The sequence below is a fragment of the Danio rerio genome, chromosome 23 (genome assembly GCF_052040795.2).
Source record: "Danio rerio strain M-AB ecotype USA chromosome 23, GRCz13ab, whole genome shotgun sequence".
Lineage (NCBI taxonomy): Eukaryota > Metazoa > Chordata > Actinopteri > Cypriniformes > Danionidae > Danio > Danio rerio.
Window position 1 is genome coordinate 38,989,516 of NC_141043.1, and position 22,734 is coordinate 39,012,249.

The following is a 22,734-nucleotide window of genomic DNA, read 5'->3' on the forward strand; positions in this document are numbered from 1 at the left end:
GTTTCTATTTTATTTATTTATTTATTTTTACCTTGGATGTAAATAAATCTTCATAATAGTACTATAAGGGTATTTTAAATTAACTGAATGATAAATAAATAGTTTATAAAGTTGTGTTCGTAGTCCAGCTCTAATACGGCTATGATAATTAAAATACCTGTGTTTGTAAATTTAAAGCTTATTTAGCAACAAATGAGGACAGTAATTGCTAATATTTTTTGGAACTATATTTTCCCCCTTTGTGAGTAAAGAATTACGAAGAATCTAAATCGGAAACGGGATCGTTGAAGTCTTTACGACTCTTACCAAGGTGTAGGTATTGCGTTACGCACCAGCCTAACCCCTGTCTTAAAATGTCAACTCACAGTTTGCACTCACAAAAGTTCATTCTCCGACCTTACCGCCATCAGCGTAGGTCTCGGTGCCGTAACCATCTTGCAGTCCGTTATTCCAAGTGCCCTCGTACTTGGCGCCACTTCCCTGACTGATGCGCGTCCCGTATCTGCCTTTGAAGCCGTGCGTCCACTCTCCCTTGTAGATCCAGTGACCCTTGGTCTCCACACCTAAACCGTGACGCTTCCCCTGGGACCAATAGCCCTCATACGTGTTTCCACTCGGCCATGTGTAGACTCCGACCACCTCGAACCCGTAATTCCAAGAGCCGGAGAACTCTCCTTGTCCTTTGGGTCCGGTGCAGATCCCGTGTCCGTGCGCTTTTCCTCCCTCCCAGCCTCCACAATAAGCTCCGCCATCATCAAACTCAAAGCGACCTCCGCTCATCACTTCTCACTGCAATCACCAATAACTTCCGAAACTCTCAAACTTAAAAAAACTATAATTTACCGATTAACCTCTACCGGGCGCTGTTAAATCCATGCGTAAACCGGAGAGAGCCGATCCTTTTTTCCTCGCGCTGACTTGGAGAGTCGTCGCTCATCATTTGCTGATTTTGTATAGGCTATATCCTTAAATGCTGAATCAAACGTCTTGTAGTTGAAGTGACTTAGGAGAGGGAGGATTGTTTTTTAGCTTTTTGTTTTTAGTTACATAATCTTGTTGCTTTCTGTTTACAATGATCTATTTAATCGAATAGATCATGGCTTTTCAACCCCTCTCCCCTCTCCCTGCCTCCCCGCTTCGCACTTGGAGTAGCTGGATGTGTTTCACAGTCCCAACAAGGCTACCAGATCCCGACACTGTTCCAAAAATACAGGCCAATCGGCCAGCAGCACCAGGCACTTTTAAAAGCGCTGCCAGATCACTTGCAGGACGGGGTTTGGGCTCGATGTCCATATCGGGGGTCGCTCGAGCCTCTGTCTGTTATTTTGAGTGTGTGTTCGTAAGCATAGATTCTAGAAACTGTTATAATTGCATGCCTGTACGTTTTATTATGCTTTATTTACTGTGCACATATGATAAATAGGGAAACTGTTGCATTCGCAGGCACTATACAGAGAGTCATTGTGACGAGCACACAGGTCGGAACTTTTGGGGTTTTGGAGAGTTCAGTTAAATGTAGTGGAAATACATTAGTCGAATAATAATGCCCTTAAGTTCAAGTATATTATATTTTAATAACCTGTTAAAAGTGCTGGGTTCCACGTAATTTCTTCATGCTGTCCCAACTCAAATCGATTAAGTTAACTCAATTGTTTAAGTAGATTAAACATGAAACAATTAAGTTGTCCCAAAAAACTCAAGAATTGTGTTTATTTAGCTCATTGAAGTTTGAACAAGCAGCAATTTTATTCTATTTGATTTATTATTCATTCATTTAGATCAGGGGTGCACAAACTTTTTCTTATGAAGGGCCAAAAACCAAACTTGATTGAGGCTGTAGTGGGCCAAAGGTAGTTGCCGTTGGTAATTTACTAATTTATTCAATAAGATTTTTAAAAAGGACTAGAGAAAACATTGCTTTATATTAACTGATTACAGTAGTTTTGGCCTCAGCTTGCTCACCGATGACTTCTGCATATAATCCTCAATCCGTCAATTGACATTGTTTACATTTTATAAAATCAGATTCCCTTATACATTTAAATAAAAGATTTAATTTCAGTTTGTTTTTTTCTAGCTCCACAGTAAAAGAAAAAAAAAGGTTATGTCAAATTGGAAATTATGATCTCTGTGTTAAAGGCATTTGCCCCAATCCTCTCCGGCATTCTCAGTCTTCTGTCAGGTGGTATGGTGAGCCAAACCAAAGGTTACAATGGGCCAACTTTGGCCCACGGCCCTACTTTGGGCATCTCTGATTTAGACTGTTGGTATTTATCTACAAATAACTTTTAGTAATGCAAAAAATATTCTAAGGAAATATGACTTTTCTTATTTTTTTAAGTTCATATTATTATTATTTATTTATTTATCTTTATTTCGTCTGTTTTAACACTTTTTTGTATGTTAAATATTAAGTTCTGACTAAATAAATAGGCAAAACTGTATGAAGACAAGTTCATATTTGCTTTTCAAGTTTGCTTTTCTGGCTCTCTTCAGATCACATTTGAGCCAATATGTTATTTGCTGTTTGTTTGTGATTTATTTTTTTTTAATTGTGCAATTTCGGAGTGAAAATGAACTATGTGTAAACTCTATTTTGTCCTTCTCCATTACATGTAGTTTATGTTTATAGCACATTTTAGTACTTAATGTGTAAGGGCTTAGTCCCTTTAATAATCAGGGGTCGCCACAGTGGAATGAACCACCAACTTATCAAGCATATGTTTTACACAGCAGATGCCTTTCCAGCTACAACCCATCACTGGGAAACTCATACACTCTTGCATTCACACACATAAAGTGCAGCCCATTTAGCTTATTCAATTCACGCATGTCTTTGGACTGTGGGGGAAACCGGAGTACCCGGAGGAAGCAGGACATGCAAGAACATACAAGCTCCTACACAGAAATGCCTACTGACCCAGCCGGGGCTCAAACCAGTAACCTTCTTGCTGTGAGGCGATCGTGCTACCCACTGCCCCACTATGACACCACATTTAAGACTCTACAAAAAGACAACATCTATAGAAGTTACGGTTTTTTAAGCTGAACTGAAATGAAAGTTTCCCAAAGAATTCAGTCTTGTGCTGCATACAGAAAAACCTGTGTTTGCTCTACTTGATTTGACTGCAGATCATCATGCGTGTAGAGAAACCGCGTCATCTGCTGGTCATTTTCTGCTATTGCATAACATTAGCTTCTCCTTACTAAATTATTCTTTATTCCAGGGGTGCCCAAACTTTTTTCTATAAATGGCAAAAACTTGATTGAAGGATGTGGACCAAACATAGCAAACTGTATTTATTAAATTTGCCATGGCCAATATCTTAATTTATTCTGTAATATTAAAAAATAACTAGAAAGCGTTGCTTTAAATCATATTAACTAATGCAAAATCATTTGTAACATTTAACACCAAACATGTTACAGTAAAATCATAAACAATCCCTTTTATAACACAATGGAGTTCAATGCAGAATGCACTAGTCAAGCTGCTCCTGCTTTGATCTTGATTTGCTTGCAGATGTCTAATGCATTGATATCTATCTGTCAAGTGACAGTATTTACATTTTAAAATTCTGAGTCATTTACATCATTTAATTAAATCATTTAAGTTCAGTTAGCTTTTTTGTAGCTTAGCAATAAAGCAAAGAAACAAAAGGTTACGTTAAATTAGAAATAATGATCTCTGCCAAAGGCATTCGCCCCAACCACAGCCCCATCACTACCATGGGCCAACTTTGGCCTGTGGGCACTATTTTGGGCATCTCTACTTTAATCAAGCAAAACCACAGCGTTCAGAGAACTGTTACACAGTAGCTTTATTTTAAACCTTAAGTACAATTGTTGCATTCAATTGTTAATAGTGAACATTCACAGAGGTAAAAAAAAAAATACATTGTGTCATTCATACTGACACACATTCACCTCTTCTGCGATGAGCATGTGGGTATCATTTGTAGTCAAAAATGTCTAGAGGGTGTAACTCTCTGCATTATTTTATGTTGTGTTATAAAAGCTAAAATAAATATTCGCATTAAACCAAAAAGCGTACATTTTACAAAAGCAATCACTGACAAAGAAAATAGTAAAAAAAAGTAAGGATGACATTCATATTTTTAAAAAACATTATCTATCCATAAAAGTTCCTTCTTTGAAAGATTCTAATTTCGCATGAACTCTTCTCCATGCCATAAGGATGTCCAGCAGCACCAGGTCTATAATAATAATAATAATAATAATAATAATATAATACTAAGAAAAATTTGCATAAACCAAAAAGCAAACTTTTTTTTTAAGTACATAAAAACAAAAAAACAAAACTTAAAAAAATGACATCAAAGTAAAAGGTCGCATCATCATCCTTCCATAATCTTGAGCATTGAAACTGCTCTTTTTGCATAAACTCTTCTCCTCATAATCAAGGGTTTGTATCTGGAGTTCAGCTGCAGCAAGCAGGTCTTTAATAATAATATAAAATACAATAAGTATTTTATAAGTATTTATAAATACAATACAAAAGCATACATCTTTCAAAAAAGCGTAAACAAACAAATCAAAACCAGGTAAAGATGACATTCCTGCTTTTCATCATCTTTAAAATTGCTCATTTTGTATGAACTCCTCTTAACAGGTCTATGGAGAAGTGATGCGGTGACGGCGCGTTGATGATGCTGCTGATTCCCCTGTTCATGGTGCTGAAATCCCGCCGCGCTCAAGCTCTTTCCACCCTCCCTACATCTCTCTCCTCCCACCTGCCCTCTCTCTCTCTCTCTCTCTCTCTCTCTCTCTCTCTCTCTCCCCCTCTCTCTCCTCTCCTCTCTCTCACACACACGCACAAAACCCTCTGTCATGGCGTCTTCCAACAATGTTACTCCCACCAACTGTAGCTGGTGGCCCATTTCAGCCATGGAGGAAGATGGCAAAATCCCAGACGGAGAGGAGAGTCACGAGCCCACGATACACGAACACAAGCCATACTCCAAAGACAGGCTCGTGCTGTACCACTGGACTCAGTCCTTCAGCTCGCAGAAGGTAAGGAAAACACAGCGTGAAAATGGTGGGTGAATGTATATATGTGTGTGTGTGTACTATGCAGCATGTAAAGCCACAGCGGGAATACATTGCGCTTGTTCGGGATGCACGCGCGCTTTATTGGCCTACCTGTGCGTTCCATTGCGTCCTTTATGAAGACATTACGAAAGCTCAGCAGGAGACGGGATATTTTTTGCCTTAAGTAAAGCCGCAGCTCAATATCATCGATCAGGGGTATGCATTGGGTTGATATTGGGGGCTAATGCATTGGGGTTAACTGTTTATAAGCTATTGTTGAGGAGTTGTGCGCTGTTTTGCCCTGAATGATGATGATGATGATGATGGTAGTATAAATTATTCATTAAAATGAGGTAGCTTTGTGAAAAACAAACGGTGATTCTGTATTCTGCTGTCAATATGCTTCGTGCAGGTTTCAGTCATGGTCATTTCCAAGTTAATGTGTTTCTGTGTGCATCATTAATGTGGAAACTTTAACAATTAACCCTAACTTCTGCTGTATGCTAGGCTAATAGGCATTTCAATGAATGCCATCAGCAAAAATATATATACATGCATGCACACATAATATTTGAGTGTTTTCTTATTAAAATGTGATGTTTTTAATGTTACATAATATAGCATGCATAAGTTAATATGAAATTATACCTGTTAAATTGTGTTGTTTTATTGTTTAATGAATATATTTTATCAAAAATGCAAACACAAAATTTATTAAATTATAATAACATACAAAATAATTAGGATTTTATTTGGTAGATTAGATTCAGCTTCAGTGTCATTGCACATATACAAGTACAAGGCAATGAAATGCAGTTTAGGTCTTACCAAAAATGCAATAGCAGCAAGTGCAGCATATGCAATGCTCATCTGCATGTTTTCTTATATATGCTGAGCACTGTACATACATGCATACATAATATTGTAGGGTTTTTAGATTTTTTTTTATTAAAAATGTCATGTTTTTGAAGTGTTACATAATATACGTTAGTATGAAATTATACCTGTTATATTGTTTTTTTATTATTGATTTTGACTATTTAATGAATGAAAATATCTTTAGTGTATGAAAATGTTTATCATATACAAACACAACATTTATTAAGTTATAATAAAATATTAAATAATTAGGGTTTTATTTTTTAGATTAGATTAGATTTAACTTTATTGTCATTGCACATGTACAAGGCAGCAGTTTATGTCTAACCAGGAGTGCAATAGCAGCAAGTGCAGGATATACAGTGCTCAGCATAACTGAGTACACCCCATTTTGAAAATGAATATTTTTATACATTTCTCAGTGAATATAGGAAATGTATTTTAGTGCATCTAAACAAAACAGATTAATTAAACAGATATATTTATTAAAATAATATTTAGCCACTGAACATATTTAGGAATGAAAGATAGTACAAATAATTTAAAGCAAAATATTGCAAAAAATAAATTACAACCTACAAAGTTTCAAATCAGTTTTTCTATTTTTTTGCTTCTGTTTATTTTTCCTCTTTTTAAAATTTGTATTTAATATTTTTCTATTGCATAAATTTGGCTGTACTAGTTTTTGGACCTTTATCGTTAATTATTTTGTTAGATAAGCTCCAGATTTGGCTCCAGTACTGACTAATCTAGTATATGCACAAATATATAATTAAATAATTTGATATAGCTTTCTATTAAAAATATGAATTTAAAAGAGAGATTTGTGAGGGGTGTACTTATATATGCTGAGCACTGTATGTATAAATTGTAAAGTGTAAGTATAGAAAAACTATGAGTATTTACAGATGGATGTACTATAAACATTACCAGATAGGATTTGGTATTTTAAAACCCAGCATAATTTCATTTAAACATTTATATATTATTAAGTACTAGAGTTGCGTGATATTGGGAAAATAGAGATTGCAATATTTATTCTTTTCTGAAAAAAAAAGAAAAAATCTATTCTTTTCTGCATATTAAGATAATTTCATAAGATCATTTAAATATCTATTAGAAAATAATTCATTATTTTATATTTTACATGCAACAAATTTGATAAATTCTTGTCCCCAAATGGTTTAAGTTAGCTTGAAATCTTACACAGTGACAATAAATTAGTTTCTGTAGTCTTTCTGCAGTAGGTTTAAACTTTGCTTGTGTTCTGAACTGTTTCCTGGTTAATTATAATCTCAACTCTGCGTTTTGACTATTGCATATTTGCACAATACGGTATTGATGCTGAAATAATATATGCAGCCCTATTACGTACTGTTCATTCTGAATGATGGTGTACCTTTATTATGACGATATATTTATAAATGTGACTTTTTTCTCCCTGTGTTGGCGTGGTTTACACCGGGTGCTTCCGTTTCCACCACAAGTCCAAAGACATGCGCTATAGGTGAATTTATGTAGGCTAAATTGTCCGTAGTGTATGTGTGTGAATGAGTGTATGGGTGCAGCTGGGAGGGAATCCAGTGCGTAAAACATATGCTGGATAAGTTAGCGGTTCATTCCGCTGTGGCGAGCCCAGATTAATAAAGGGACTAAGCCGAAAAGAAAATTACTGAATGAATAAAATGCAGCACTTTCTAGTATCATGACCTTGAGCACAAGGCTAGTGATGGCTAAATGGCTACAAATGACCTACAACCCCTTGACCGACGACCCTTTTATAAAGCAAAGCTGTCATCCAATGTATTTTTAAAGCATCGACTGAAACCTGTGATTACTTACTTACTTCCAGGGCCATTTATTTCACAGTTGATATTTAGCCACACTATATTGGTGTTTTGTTACATCTAGTTTTTATGAGTTGTTAGCACGCAACCCTCAATCTAGAGGCCCAGGACATACACACATACACTACGGCCAATTTAGCTTATAGTACATGTATTTGGACTGTGGGGGAAACCGGGGCACACGCAGGAAACCCAGGCCAACACATGGAGAACATGCAAACTCCACACAGAAATGCCAACTGGCCCAGCCGGGGCTCAAACCAGCGACCTTCTTGCTGTGAGGAGATGACGCTACCCACTGCGCCACCGTGTCGCTTCCACAACATTTTTAAGTTGTTTATATAATCGCTGATTTTATTTATATGTGCACTAAAATGCAACTTTCCAATAAACACTTTCTAGTATCTTGACCTTGAGCACAAGGCTAGTGATGGCTAAAAATTTGCCAACAATCTCCTTGACCCCTTTTTAAAAGCAAAGCTGTCAAGCCTTGCCTAAAAGCTGCAATGCATTCCAGGTAACACTTAAAGACATTCATTGTCTCATAAAATGTTTATTTTAATAAAATGTTTACATTAAATATGCTGATTCGAAATAGGAAAGGCCTCATATTCCGTAGGATGACCCAGCAAGCGTGAGGCTCTCGTATTTGATTGTCACTCTCTAGTCAGTCTGATTTAAATAAATATTACGTGTTACCTCTAAGCTAAACCTGACTCCTCACAACAATATTAAATTGACCAAAACATCAGCGAGGCTCAGATCATAAACTGATTCATTTTGCTGATTACAGTAGTTACAGACATGCATGGAAAGCTGAGGAAAAAATCAATGGCCTGCCAAAATCCATCTCCTATTTACTTACCAGCAGACTGAGAAACGCTGTTAAATAAGGCAAAGCTTTATTGTTCTTCATGATGCTCCTGTGAAATTAATTTTGACTTGAGAAATAACAATCATGGAAACAACCATGTCACCTCACTGAGCAGATCTTTCAACGCTTTAATTTTTGTGTATTAATCAATGTGTTAACCTGATGAAGCTGCAAAAGGTTAAGATGTGTCCTTTCCAGATGATTATTTTGTGGCCATTCCAGTGGTGGATGAAGTACACATACAGTACTAGGCACTTGACTACAATCTTAAAATGCTTGCTGCCTGAATTATTTTAGTTGAATCAAATGAACTTCTCTAGTCATCTTAATGTACATCAATCAAACTGACTAAATATATTATGTTAAACTTTGTATAACTTAAAAGAAATCGTTTAATAACCTTATTTACTTATTAAATAAGTTAAAGTAGCATTTGTGAACAGATATGAACAAATAAACAAATATCCTAATAAAATGTTTATCCAGTAGAAGTATATTGTATACTTTCTAATATCACTTTAGTCAAAGTACAAAAGTACTTGATTTTCTATTTGGGAGACATGGTGGCTCAGTGGTTAGCACTGTTGCCTTACAGCAAGAAGGTCGCTGGTTCGAGTCTTAGCTGGGTCAGTTGGCATTTCTGTGTGAAGTTTGCATGTTCTCCCCGTGTTGGCGTGGGTTTCCCCCACAGTCCAAAGACATGTGGTATAGGTGAATTGAATAAACTAAATTGGCCGTAGTGTATGTGTGTGAATGAGAGTATATGGGTGTTTCCCAGTGATGGGTTGCAGCTAGAAGGGCATTTGCTGTGTAAGTTAGTGGTTCGTTCCGCTGTGGCGACCCCTGATGAATAAAGGGACTAAGTCAAAGAAAACGGAATGAATGAATAAATGTAAAAGTACTTATTAATGTATGTTTATTTTGTAAATAAATTGAATTTCCAAAACTATCATACTCTGATAACCACAATGAAATTCATAATAATTCAAGTGAAAACTACATTCACACGCTGAACCCCATTTTCAAAATCAGTGAATCTTTTCTGGAGACTCACTTTAAATAGATAATTTGAATCTGAATAATTTTTGTAGACTCACTCTAAACAAATCATTTAAATTTGTGAATCATTTTCTGGAGACTCACTCTGATCATATAATTTAAATCAATAAATCATTTAGAGACTCACTCTGAAGATATCATTTAAATCAGTGAATCATTTACTAGAGACTCAGTCTCTAGTAAATGAATTGATCTCTCTCTCTTTCTTTCTCTCTCTCTCTCTCTCTCTTCAAATAAACAGATAATTTGAATCCAAATAATTTTCTGGAGACTCACTCTGAACAGATCATTTGAATCAGTGAATCATTTACTAGAGACTCACTCTGAACAGATTATTCGAATCAGTAGATTTCCTTACTGAGGACTCACTCTTAAGAGATCATTTAAAATCAGTGAATCGTTTTCTGGATACTCACTTTGAACAGATTCAACTTGTTCACAAATTACTCATCGCTGTCTTATCTGTGATGATTTCTCCCCTTCAAAATAGCCTTTTACTCCTCTCTTCGGGAAATGCAGCGGAGTAAAAAAACGTTTTTATGTTTAATGAATATAATAAAGTAAAAGTTTTCTAAAATATGTACTGAGACAGAGAAAATGAAAGCACAGCGCTAAGGTAAAATCAAATCCTCAAGACATACTCTTTCAAATAAAGACTTGTATTAAAATGTTGATATAAGTTTGTGAAATAGGAATTACAGCAGGCATGGCTATCTGGTGATAAAGCCTAACTTAACCTGACTTGCCTAGTTAAGCCTTAACATCACAGTTTTAAGCTGAATACTATGCATCTTGCAAAATAACTAGTAAAACATTATGTGCTGTCATCATGGCAAAGACAAAAAAAATCAGATATTAGAAATGAGTCATGAAAACTCAAGTACAAATACCTAAAACATGTACTTAAGTATGCAGTAATGAAGTAACAACACTTGGTTACTGTACACCACTGGTCTAGCATCCCACAGTTGTTGTGAAGTGCCTCATCAGACGTGTTAATTGGCTTTGTAACACCTCTCAAACCTCAGCACAGTAAAGTCTGACATTCAATAGCCTTTCCTGGAGCTGCTGACTGATGCTCTTGTCACTCATCAATCAGAGCGACTCGTTTTATCGGGACCAATTAATCTGGATTAGGAGAACGAGGCGGGATTGTATCTTTAATGCTACTTCATTCACTGATATTCTCCTCTTATGGGGTCATGAACTGCCTTTGTTGATGTTGTACTGTTTTCTAAGGGTTCACTGATATTGTCAACACCAGACATCATAATTAAGAAGTAAACAAGCTCTTTTAGACCTCATTTGAACACAGCGTTTGGCTAAGAATGGCGGATTGTAAATTCAGAAGTAAAAGGCCATTTATATTATTGACTAACAGTTTTGATTACACTGTCAGAAATAAAGGTAGGCGAGCTGTCACTGGTCAGGTACCTTTTTTAAAAGATAAATCATTTGTACTTAAAGGGTCCATTTTGGCACCACAAAAACATATATGTACCTAAAAAAATTAAGAGGTACACTTTTTAGGTACTAATATGTACACTTGATTAGATTAGATTAGATTCAACTTTATTGTCATTACACATGTACAAGTACAATGCAACCAAATGCAGTTTAGGTCTAACCAGCAGTGCAATAGCAGCAAGTGCAGGATACAGATATGAGTTATAAAGGGCAGTTATAGAAAAACTATGGTGATGTTTACAGATGGATGTACTATCAACATTATATACAGGTTGTATTAGCTATGAACAGTGATTTACAATAGATGAATATATGTACAGGTTACTATTAATAATCAGTAGTGCAGATAAATTAACATGATTACAAATGTATATGTGCAGTGGGTGTGTACATAATTACAAATGTCCATGTAAGTAAGTCAGTGTAATGTAGTGCAATGAATATGTGCACATTTTAAAATGTGCAAATGTTAAACAGTGCAGTTATTGTGAGGAGTTTAAGTTAGTGGTGAGTGGGGGGTGTATTGGGGGCAAAAGAGTCAGTGAGAGGAAGAGTTTAAGAGGGAGACAGCTCTGGGGAAAAAGCTGTTCCTCAGTCTGCTGGTTTTTGTCTGGGGGAGCCTGAATTGCCTGCCGGAAGGCAGAAGTGAAAACAGTCTATGACTGGGGTGAAAGGTTTCCTTCAGAATACTGCTTGCTCGGTACAGACAGTGTTTTCTCTGGATGTCCTCAATGGCTGGCACTGGCAGTGTGGTCCCTGTGATACGTTGGGCAGGTTTCACCACCCGCTGCAGTGCCTTACGCTCAGCAACAGAGCAGCTTCCATACCAGACTGTGACGCAGTTGGTCAGGATACTTTCTATTGTGCAGCGGTTGAAGTTCACCAAGACGGCTGATGAAAGCTGGTTCTTCTTAAGTTGCCTTAAGAAGAATAGGCGCTGGTGAGCCTTCTTGATCAGGCTGGAGGTGTTGGTCGTCCAGGAAAGGTCCTTTGAGATGTACGTCCCCAGGAACTTGAAGGATGAGATGTATTAATATGAACCCTTTAGGTACAAATGTGCAACTTTTAAAAAGGAGCCACCCCAGTGACATCTCACGTACCAGTGTTAATTTGACAGCAAATGTTGGTTTAGTTTTAGTCTTAGTTTTTTAGCTAAAATTGTTTACTAAAATGTTTTAGTCATATTTTAGTCTTCTGAACCATTTTAGTTTAAATCGACTAAATTTCATAAGATTTTAGTCGACTGAATTTACTCTACTCTTATGTAATGTAATGTGTATTTATATAGCGCATTTATTGTGTATGGCCATACACCCAAAGCGCTTCACAATCATAAGAGGGGGTCTCTCCACACCACCATCAGTGTGCAGCATCCACTTGGATGATGCGACGGCAGCCACAGGACAACAACGCCAGTGCGCTCACCACACACCAGCTATTAGTGGAGTGAAGAGACAGTGATACAGTCAATTCAGTAAATGGGGATGATTGGGAGGCCATGATCGTAAGGGCCGATTAAGGGACTTTGGCCAGGACACTGGTTTTACAAGCTTATTCTTTACGAGAAGTGCCATGGAAGTTTAATGACCACAGAGAGTCAAGACCTCGGTGTAACATCTCATCCGAACTAATGTATAGCGCCATCTTGCTGACAACTTAGTTATGACATGTGGTTCTCCTTAACTTTAAGTTACGTCTCTAACATACTACAAGTTATGCCCTTCAGCCTTTTTGGTAGATTGGCTTTAATAAAAGCTGTTTTTTTTAACTAACAGGACAGTTTAGAGTTCAGTTTTTCTCTTGACAAGAGAGAAAACTTAAGAAATACTGTACACACTTAAATCCAAACTACATGCATACAACATTGCTGAAATGTCACCTTTTACACAAGATAATAACATAATTTTGTATGTTAATAACATTTTCTTGAAGGAAAATTACAGGGCGGTTCTCATAAATTAAATACATTTTTCCTGTTTAATTACTAATCTAAATAATATTAGATCCTTAACACTTTCAAAATAGTCTTTAAAATACCCCAAGTATCATAAAAATATGTTTGATTTTAGATAGAAAACCTAATTTATATATATTTTTGAATTCTGCAGAAAGTTTTTGTAGTACAATGACCTCTTATATGTTGAAAGATAGACAATTTAGATTTCTCAGTTCATCAAAGGGCTCTATGAAACATGTTGTGTTGTTTCTCTTGAAGCCAAGGTGTAAGAGATTGGAAATCTCAGACACATGGCCAAGCTTTTTTTTCCCACATGCTGCTGTATTTATAGTTACTATATGAATTGTTGCTATAGCTACTGCTGTAGACCTCAGAGTCGCTCACTTTAAATACAAACAGGCATTTTAGAAAGATGCCACATTGGTTTGAGCCCATTAGTGAACAAGAACAAAATGTGTGCCCACATCAGACAAGCAATAAAATGTTGGATCTAATTTCAAACAGCTGGCCAGCCAGACATTTAATTGAAACACAAATGCCTTCAAAAACCACATCAAGAGTGAAATTGATTTGAATAATTATTAAATAGATACAGTGTTTACAAAAATAAAGCCATCTGCTTTCTGATGACATAAAGTGGAGTCCAAATATCACAGAACACTGATGATGCAAATTGTGTCACACTAAGACGTTTTGTTTTTGACCTTTCCAGTTTTAGAAAAATCTTTATAATACAGGTCTGCTTTGTGTGGTTTGACCTTTTAATGTGGTATAGTGGTCTGGTATAATCTCTTAATCTTGATTTTGGGTGGAACATCATTGGTTATTGCATGCCCGTTTACCAAATGTCCACACAAACGCAGCACACTTTGAAAAAGGTTCTTAAAGGAGGTTTTCACAGTGAAGCCATACAAAAGATGTTTAGTTCCTTACATAATCTTGATAAACAGTAGTTCTTAAAATAACAATTTTTCTTAATGTGTGAAGAATGTTCAGAATGAAATGTACAGATTTGTCTTTTCTGCAATGGAAAGTTTTCATGAATGTTAAATACTGTTTATGGAAATAACAATGGCAATAAAAATATTACATGTAATTTGCTATACAGTAGATGTTTGTTTACTTATTGAACTTTAAGCGCTGCATGGTAAAAAAAATCCATATCATTTTCTTATTTTGTGTTTTTGATCAGTGCTTTCTATTTATTTATGGTTATGAATTGCATTATGGGATGTTGATCTCTGCTCTGTCCACTTTTGATGTTGAACAATTTGATTTTGCATTCTCAAAAGGGGACTTATTGACATTTTAGTAGTTTAAAACTATACGTTTTTTAAAAAGATGATAAATACATTTTAAAATATAATATATATTAAAGTTCATTGGGCAGCACGGTGGCGTAGTAGCCTAACAGCAAGAAAGTAGCTTGTTCGAGCCCCGGCTGGGTCAGTTGGCGTTTCTGAGTGTAGTGTGCATGTTCATGTGGGTTTTCTCCAGGTGCTCTGGTTTCCCTCACAGTCCAAAGACATGCGGTATAGGTGAATTGAATAAACTGAATTGTCTGTAGTTAAGTTGGCGGTTCATTGCGCTGTGGCAACCCTTAATTAATAAAGGGACTAAACCGAGAAGAAAATGAATGAATGAATAAATAAAAGTTCATTCATTCATTTTTCTTCGACTTAGTCTCTTTATTCATCAGGGGTCGCCACAGCGGAATGAACCGTCAGAACACCAGCCACCTTCTTGCTATGAGCAACAGTGCTAACCACTGAGCCCCTATATAAATGTTTACACCAGCAATCCATCACTTCATACTATTAAAAATATCAATTAAAGTCCCTGTTTCAAACTTTTCAACATCAAAAGTTGATAGAGGAAAGTTCCACAATGCAATTCAAGAGCATAAATAAACAGGGGAAAAACAATAATAAAAAAAAAACGTAAATCTCTTAATTTATGGATAATTTACCATACATGTATAAAAGTAAGAATTCAATATTTTTGGCATTCCAGATGACACGGATGATTCTGTTACAAGTTTTTCTGAAACAACCGTTTTAAAGGTGCAGTATGTAAGTTTGACACCCAGTGGTTGAACTAGGTATTGTGTGTGTTTTGATCCAGGTGTGCAAGCGCAGGTTGCCAGACTGATGAAATTGACAGGAGTGAGCCTGACTATCGAGCCTAAAGGCTGATTTAAGTCGTGTTCTAAATTAAAGCAACAGCACGCAATAGAAGAAATATTTTTTTTACATTAAAAGAAGGTTTTTCTTCTAATCAACACCTGAAATGTATATTTTAGAAACGGCTTCTATTTCTTAAAGCTGAACAACAGAAAACTGACAATGATCACCTCAGGTACACCTCATGTGCTCTATTCAGTGTTAAATGCTAATTATGTGAGTTTGACTGCCATTTTACATCACATTTATTGCCATACTACTGAAAACAGCAGCAGATAGTAGTACTTAGATTATAAACCTTACCATTTTGTTGGAGTGCAGTGAGTGCACTATTCTTTACTTCTGAATGGCTGTATTTACATTTCTGTCATGTTTCGTCTGGTGCAAACAGCTGAATTGCTCATACTCCTCGTGCAGCATGTTGTTTAGACACAGGGTTACAATGTAACTTACTCACCTAATGTTTATGTTCATATTTCTATTATTTGCTAATTAATAACCACCTCATCTGGAATCTGCGTCTCATTTCGGAAGCTGTTACTGTTCACCAGAGTTCACGTTTCGGTCATGGGCACATGCTTTGATAGCCTTCCTGACTGAATGAATGAAATATTCCAACAAGGCAACCCAGGGTGCTGAAATATATTTGGCTAAACTGCCATTGGGCGGGTTAAATGACCAAAACAAAGAGCTGTTCTAGCACGTAATGAACATTTTCAAAGCAGAATATCTGATTTCAGCATTGTTTTTCAGATAAACAAGAATGTTCACTTAGCATTTCTTAAAAATCAGCAAATGTATTATGGTGTATTTATGCTTTAGAAGAGTCAAGAACTTACATACAGCACCTTTAAACAATGTGTAACATGGGAGGCATTTGAATACTGACTGTTGGCTGCTAAAAAATGAGTAAATAGTGCTGCCAAATTAGAAATGTGATGTGTTTCTTTACCCAGGGTTAAAAATAAGGTATTTAATAACGATAATGATGGTAATGAAGGTAATGTAACATTAAACGAAAGCCATTCAGAGTCTCGAATCGAATGTCATGATGATGTCATGTATGATTTTTGTACAGGTGCGTCTGGTGATCAACGAGAAAGGGCTTTTGTGTGAAGAGCGGGACGTCAGTCTGCCTCTCACTGAGCAAAAGGAGCCTTGGTTCATGAGGCTTAATCTAGGAGAGGAAGTGCCAGTGTTCATCCACGGAGACACCATCGTCAGTGACTACAACCAAATCATAGACTATATAGAGACCAACTTTGTAGGAGGTAAGACTGACCGCAATCACACTACTTACCTTTAAAGACAAAAATGATACGAGGCAGCTGCGGTGGCTAAAGGTGAGCCAGTGTTGTGGCGGCTTGGTGGCTCAGTGGTTAGTCGCCTCACTACAGGAAGGTCGCTAGTTCGAGTCCTTGCTGGGCTATTTGGCATTTCTCTGTGGAGTTTGCATGTTTTCCCTGTGTTGGCGTGGGTTTCCTCTGGTCGCTTCAGTTTCCCACCATAGGCCAAACACATGCGCTATAGGTGGATTGAATAAACTAAATTGGTTGTAGTGTATTAGTTTTTGTGTGTGATTGAGAGAGTGTAGGGGTGTTTCCCAGCTCTAGGTTGCAGCTGGAAGGACATCCACTGTGAAAAACATATGTTGGATAAGTTGGCGGTTTATTCCGCTGTGGCAACCCCTGTTTAATAAAGCAACTAAGCTAAAATGAATGAATGTATGAATAATTATAATCATGCAAAAACACAATTGTGTCAGCCTAATGAATTTACCATATTAAATCTACCACATTAAAATCCTTTAAAATCGACACATTTTTTTTAAGTGACAGATATTTTAAAGTGATATAAGTAGATGGTGGGGAAATGCACATTTTCTCTATTTACTGTAAATCTAGGTTAGAAAAACAAAAACTCAAATAATTGTTTCTCTAAAGGCCTTTTATCCTAACAACACAGTTTTAGTTGTCATATTCTGTCTAAGAAGGTTAACTATAACTACAGTTGTTTCCCTCTAGGCCTGTATAAGCAGCACAAATGGTAAATCTCTATAAACGCTCTGCGCTATAGTTTCTCTCACAGACTTGTCATTTCAAATGTCTTCACACACAGTTTGAGTGTGGGAGTGTTCTCACTGATCCAGGATCACTCGCTCAAGTGAACAGAGCTGAGCGTTTTTATTCATTGTCTTCATCAGATCTGAACAGACTGATTCAGATTTTTTTTTTACTTACTTGTTTGTTGTTTGTTTGTACTTAATTACAAATTGTTAAAGTGACTAAAATTTAATAATTTAATCGTTGCTAAATGCTGTGGGCTAAAAAAATCGGCCCTTTTGAAACATATTTTGTGTTATGTATATATTTTGCTACTTTTACCCATACGTTTGTTTTATTTTTTGTTGATGCCATTCAATCTGGCTTTACATAAATGGGAGATTTCAACGAAATCTCATGGCAATTTGTAACTTTTTGATTAAGTGGCAAATTCGTATGATTTCATACGATCTAATTCGTACAATTTAGCACGATTTGCTCATCACCCAGTGACAGTTGGGGATAGGGGTGGGGTTGGGTGCCTAGCCTCCTTTTTAAAATCGTACATATTCGTACGAGTGAACTCGAACAAATTCATACGAATTAACCACTAAACTGTCAAAACGTAAAATACTTATGTTTCCTCGTGAGATCAGGCTGGGGTTTTGTGATAATGTCCTAGAGAATGAATGAAGAAAATAGTTGTTCATACTGTACGTGATGTGCTGGATCATGTCTCACAGGCCAATGCAATTTACAATTGCTGTACACAGCTTTAATTTATAATGAAGTCAGGCAAATGGACGGTGATGCTGCTGAGAGTCAGTGCAGATTTTTATGTTGTGTGTGTGTGTGTGTGTTTTGATGGAGTAGAATATTTCAGTTGTTTGTGTGATGTAAGAGAACAGAGGTATTTTGATCCAGTGTTGGGTGAAGCGATCAGCAGTAGAATTAAAAAATGTAATTAAATTTATTCTTATTTTTATGTAATGAAATTAGATTATTTTTATCATTGGATAAAAAAAGAATAAAAATTTTATTTCTTCTTATTATTTTTTATCTACTCTGCATGCATACTGTTTTGCAAACAAGAATATGAAATATTAATAAAATGAATATTTTATCAAAAAAAAAAAAAAAAACACTTAAATTGTAGCAAGTTTATTCACATCTACATTGAACAAAATGGACGCAGAAATAATTTTCATTCTTCAATAGGGAATATGCCGAAGCATGCTAATAGGACTTTTAATTTGCCAGTAACCTGGGTTAAGCGCTTCCGCTGAACTGTATGCCAATGCAAAAATCTGCCCGTTTAAGGTCAGTTCTCTTTAAAAATCAACGATCTCCACTGGCTGAGTGATATCTGATATAAAGTGGGTCTCATTGTACAAGAAGCACTGCATTAAATTACCATTTCCCCCGCCATGTCTTTGTAATATGAGCATTTATTTTACCCCAGTATATTCAATAGAGTGTGGGTAAAAGGCCTTTTGTCTCATTTTATGCTTGAGCAACTAAATTAACGCCAAAGTTTATTTAACTGAATGTATTTTAATTACATTACAACATCGATGCTGAAAAGGGAACACAAGGAAAATGGAAAAAAATTTCCAATAACAGGTCACCGGAAGTTTATCAGTATGAGAACAACACTAGCTCGGCATATGTCCATAGTTTATTTTCATTTTATTTTAAATAAAAAAAAAACTAAAAATAATAATAAAAAATAAATATTATATATATATATATATATATATATATATATATATATATATATATATATATATATATATATATATATATATATATATATATATATATATATATATATATATATATAATTTTTTATAACTGAAGAATTAAATACAACAATAAAAATATGTAAAAATTAGAATCGAAATTAAATGCATCAAATAGTCAAAAAGTGCAACACTACCTCTATTTAATAATAATAATAATAATAATAATAATAATAATAATAATAATAATAATAATAATAATAATAACAAGAACAATAATAATAATAATAACAATAATAATAATTAGGGATGTCCAGATCCTGATCTGATCGGAAATTGGGCCCGATCATGCGTTTTCAGACTCGATTGGAATCGGACATTACCTCCCGATCTGGACTTGAACATATGTGTATATACACATGGCACAGTGTTTGACCTCTTTCTTGACTTCACACAGAAACAGCGACATGTGAGGCATGACATCACCACACCAGGCAGGATATATGATCATATCGAAAGAATTGCATATAAATATATTTATGTATAGAATACTTACCATCTATCTGTGTGTGTATTTTTTTTCCAGACACAGTAGCCCAGCTAATTCCAGATGAAGGCACTCCCATGTATGCAAGAGTCCAGCAGTACCGAGAGCTGCTGGATGGACTGCCCATGGATGCTTACACACATGGATGCATTCTTCATCCTGAACTCACAACCGACTCCATGATCCCAAAGTACGCCACTGCTGAAATACGTAGTAAGTGATACTACAATATAGCGCACCAATAATCCTTGAGTAAAGAGACCATTTATAAGTTTCTGTGTGGAGTTGGTATGTTCTCCGTGTGTTGGCGTGGCTTTCCTCCTAATGCTCCAGTCTCCGCCACAGTCTAAAGACATGCAGTATAGGTGAATTGAATAAACTAAATTGACCACAGTGTGTGTGTGTATGTGTGTATGTGTGTGTGTGTGTGTGTGTGTGTGTGTGTGTGTGTGTGTGTGTGTGTGTGCGTGCGTGCGTGCGTGCGTGCGTGCGTGTGTGTGTGTATGTGTGTATGTGTGTGTGTGTTTGTATGTGTGTGTGTGTGTGTGTGCGTGCGTGTGTGTGTGTGTGTGTGTGTGTGTTTGTGTGTGTGTGTGTGAGTGTGTGTGTGGTCGTTTGCCAGTACTGGGTTGCAGCTGGAATGGTAAAACATTTGCTGGAATAGTTGGCGGTTCATTCCGCTGTGGTGACCCCTGATAAATAAAGGGACTAAGCCAAAGGAAAATGAATCATCGTATATTTCAAACCTGTGGGAAGTCAGTGATAACGTTTGGTTAACTACAACATCCAATGCATCACGTGAACTAACCCTTTAGGAGTGTAAGAAATCAAAATCTCCTTGCAAAACCTGCTCGGTATTTATTTCTCAAATTTCATGCAAATTGCTGTCTCGCATGTTGGCTGTGGATTGGCATGGCTTACTCAAACTCAAGTGCTCTAACGCTGGCCTATTTATTCAGAGTTCATTGATATTGGATCTGCTGTAAACCCGCATTGCTCACCTATTACGTAACAAGCCAGTACAATGTAAATCAAGCCAAAGAGTTGATCCCGCCAATGTATTGCAGCAAAGTAAATCACGTAAAGTCATGGAAACCCGGCATAATTGCAAATAAATCTCTTTTATGGGTCATAACTTGGAGGGAGCCCTTACGATAGGTGTTGTTTATCACAGTCACTGCTTTGATTTTATGTGTAAAGTCTTATTAAATCCCTTAATTAGTTGTCAGGAGCCTTAAAACTGTGCAGAAAATAGTGCCAGTTCACTGTGGGCCGCCTGACAAAATTAACTATACATAACTCACGGAGAAGGAACTCCTATAAAACCTGGATGACTGCGCCGATTTCTAGGGGTTTACAACATAAATGTGTATCCAGATAAAAGCCTGATGCAGACAATTTGCTTTGATTTCTCTCAGGACATTTGGCCAATGCAGCGTCTGAACTGATGAAGTTGGACCACGAGGAGCCTCAGCTGACAGAACCATACCTCTCCAAGCAGAAAAAGCTCATGGTAAGCCAGCAGTTTTATTGCATACATGATATATATCAGACTTTGGAGGGATCTTATAGCCTTTACTCTCCGGCCACTATTAGATATGCCAAGTTAAAGGCTCGTTGGAAATTATCTGCTTCAGTCTACATTTTTGTTAAAGCTCAAAAACGTATTTCAACATGGGATTGACTGCAGTTTCTTGGTAAAATGAACATTAGGGGGCAGTATGGCACCAACCACTTTTATTCCTTTTCACACTAATGATATCTACATATTTACTTATGACATATTATTAATAGGGATGTAACGGTATTGTAAATACCGTCATACCGCAATAGAAATTTTTTTCGATATTACCGTAGTCGCATGACTTGATAAAACTATAGGTCTTCTGAGAAAATTTGCTCAGGCGAATGAAGCGAACGGGAGGAAGCAGAAACTACAATTCCCATCAGCCCAGGCATGGCCATCATCCTTTGCGGTCTGTTGTCGCTACAGATCCAGTAATAAGGAAATGGAGTGTGCTCCTAGTAGTGGGGATGAAAAAGAGCTGGAAATGATCGAACCTAAAGCGGGTGTTGTTGCCGCGCGCGTACTGATAGCGGTGTTGTCGCGCGCGTTCTGATCAGCTGTGTTGTCGCGCGCGTTCTGATCAGCTGTGTTGTCGCGCGCGTACTGTAAAGCGGGGAGGGGGGGTTGAGCGCGCATACTCAAGAGCGGTGTTGTCGCGCGTCTACTGAAAGGCGGGATGGAGGGTGTGTGGCGTCGTGGGGGCACTTTCGATCATTTTGGAAGGGCATTTTCTATCCAAGACTAAAAAGGGTTGAGCCCTATGTGTGCACTTGCCTGCAAGTTGGGGAATACGACTAATAACAGTCATGGGGACTGCAGAAACACAGCACACTGTTCAGATTGATGCAGCCATTGACTTGTACCGCAAAGAGACCTCTATCTCACTCATGGCTTGTCCTTCAAGTGGGGGAAAGACAATGCACAACGTCAACCACTGCTGTCAACCTGGGCCAAGTCATATCTCTGTCCCAGAAACCTCAGTCCCAAATGAGAGGGTTTTTTTCTGTTGCAGGGGACATTGTAAATACCCAGAGATACCAGCTTTTACCAGATTATATTTATATGATAATTTTCCTTTAAACCCATCTCTATCTAAGTGAGTGAGTGATTAAATGTTGAATGTGATGAGTTTTCAACAATACTAAATTGAAACTTTATTTTTTTACATGGTTTAATAAATTTTTGTTATTAAAATTGAAGTTCCTGTTTCAAAGCTTACAGATAGATGGCTAATTTGTATGTCATTGACACTTTTGGCACTTTTTTGGAGTATTTTTAGAAGTATTTTTTGTAGTTTTGTTTTTCCTGTAAATGATTCAATAAATACCGTACCGTGACATTCATTCCAAAGTATTACCGTACCGTGAAATTCTGATACCATTACATCCCTAATTATTAATGATTAAAAGATTATTTTCATGCAGTTATTTGTACAACACCCAATAAATACCACAAAACAACTTAATGATGTCTATGATTTCTAATCAAATTAGTTTTTTATCTCCATAGACAACTTTT

General features: G+C 36.6%; 2 protein-coding genes across 7 annotated transcripts in view; one reads left to right on the top strand and one right to left on the bottom strand.

The window, feature by feature from the left end:
- Positions 1-1,160, bottom strand: part of jph2 (junctophilin 2) — a 37,648-nt gene extending 36,488 nt beyond the window's left edge. For 2 of the 3 annotated variants that reach the window (XR_015522822.1, XM_087305711.1), the window contains exon 1: positions 402-1,160. Coding sequence is in view for 2 of the 3 variants with exons in the window: in XM_087305711.1 (XP_087161837.1) it covers positions 402-780 (379 nt within the window). In the remaining variant the exon portion in view is untranslated. 3 annotated transcript variants of the gene reach the window in all.
- gdap1l1 (ganglioside induced differentiation associated protein 1-like 1) overlaps positions 1-22,734 on the top strand; it is a 63,763-nt gene that overhangs the window by 31,561 nt on the left and 9,468 nt on the right. For 2 of the 4 annotated variants that reach the window (XM_087307603.1, XM_087307602.1), the window contains exons 1-4: positions 4,831-5,034; positions 16,397-16,589; positions 19,689-19,862; positions 21,068-21,162. In XM_087307603.1, the coding sequence (XP_087163729.1) occupies positions 4,852-5,034; positions 16,397-16,589; positions 19,689-19,862; positions 21,068-21,162 (645 nt within the window). In that variant the 5' untranslated portion in view covers positions 4,831-4,851. Of the gene's footprint in view, positions 1-4,830; positions 5,035-16,396; positions 16,590-19,688; positions 19,863-21,067; positions 21,163-22,734 lie in introns of those variants that run through there. The other 2 variants (XM_087307605.1, XM_087307604.1) reach the window with 1 other exon arrangement.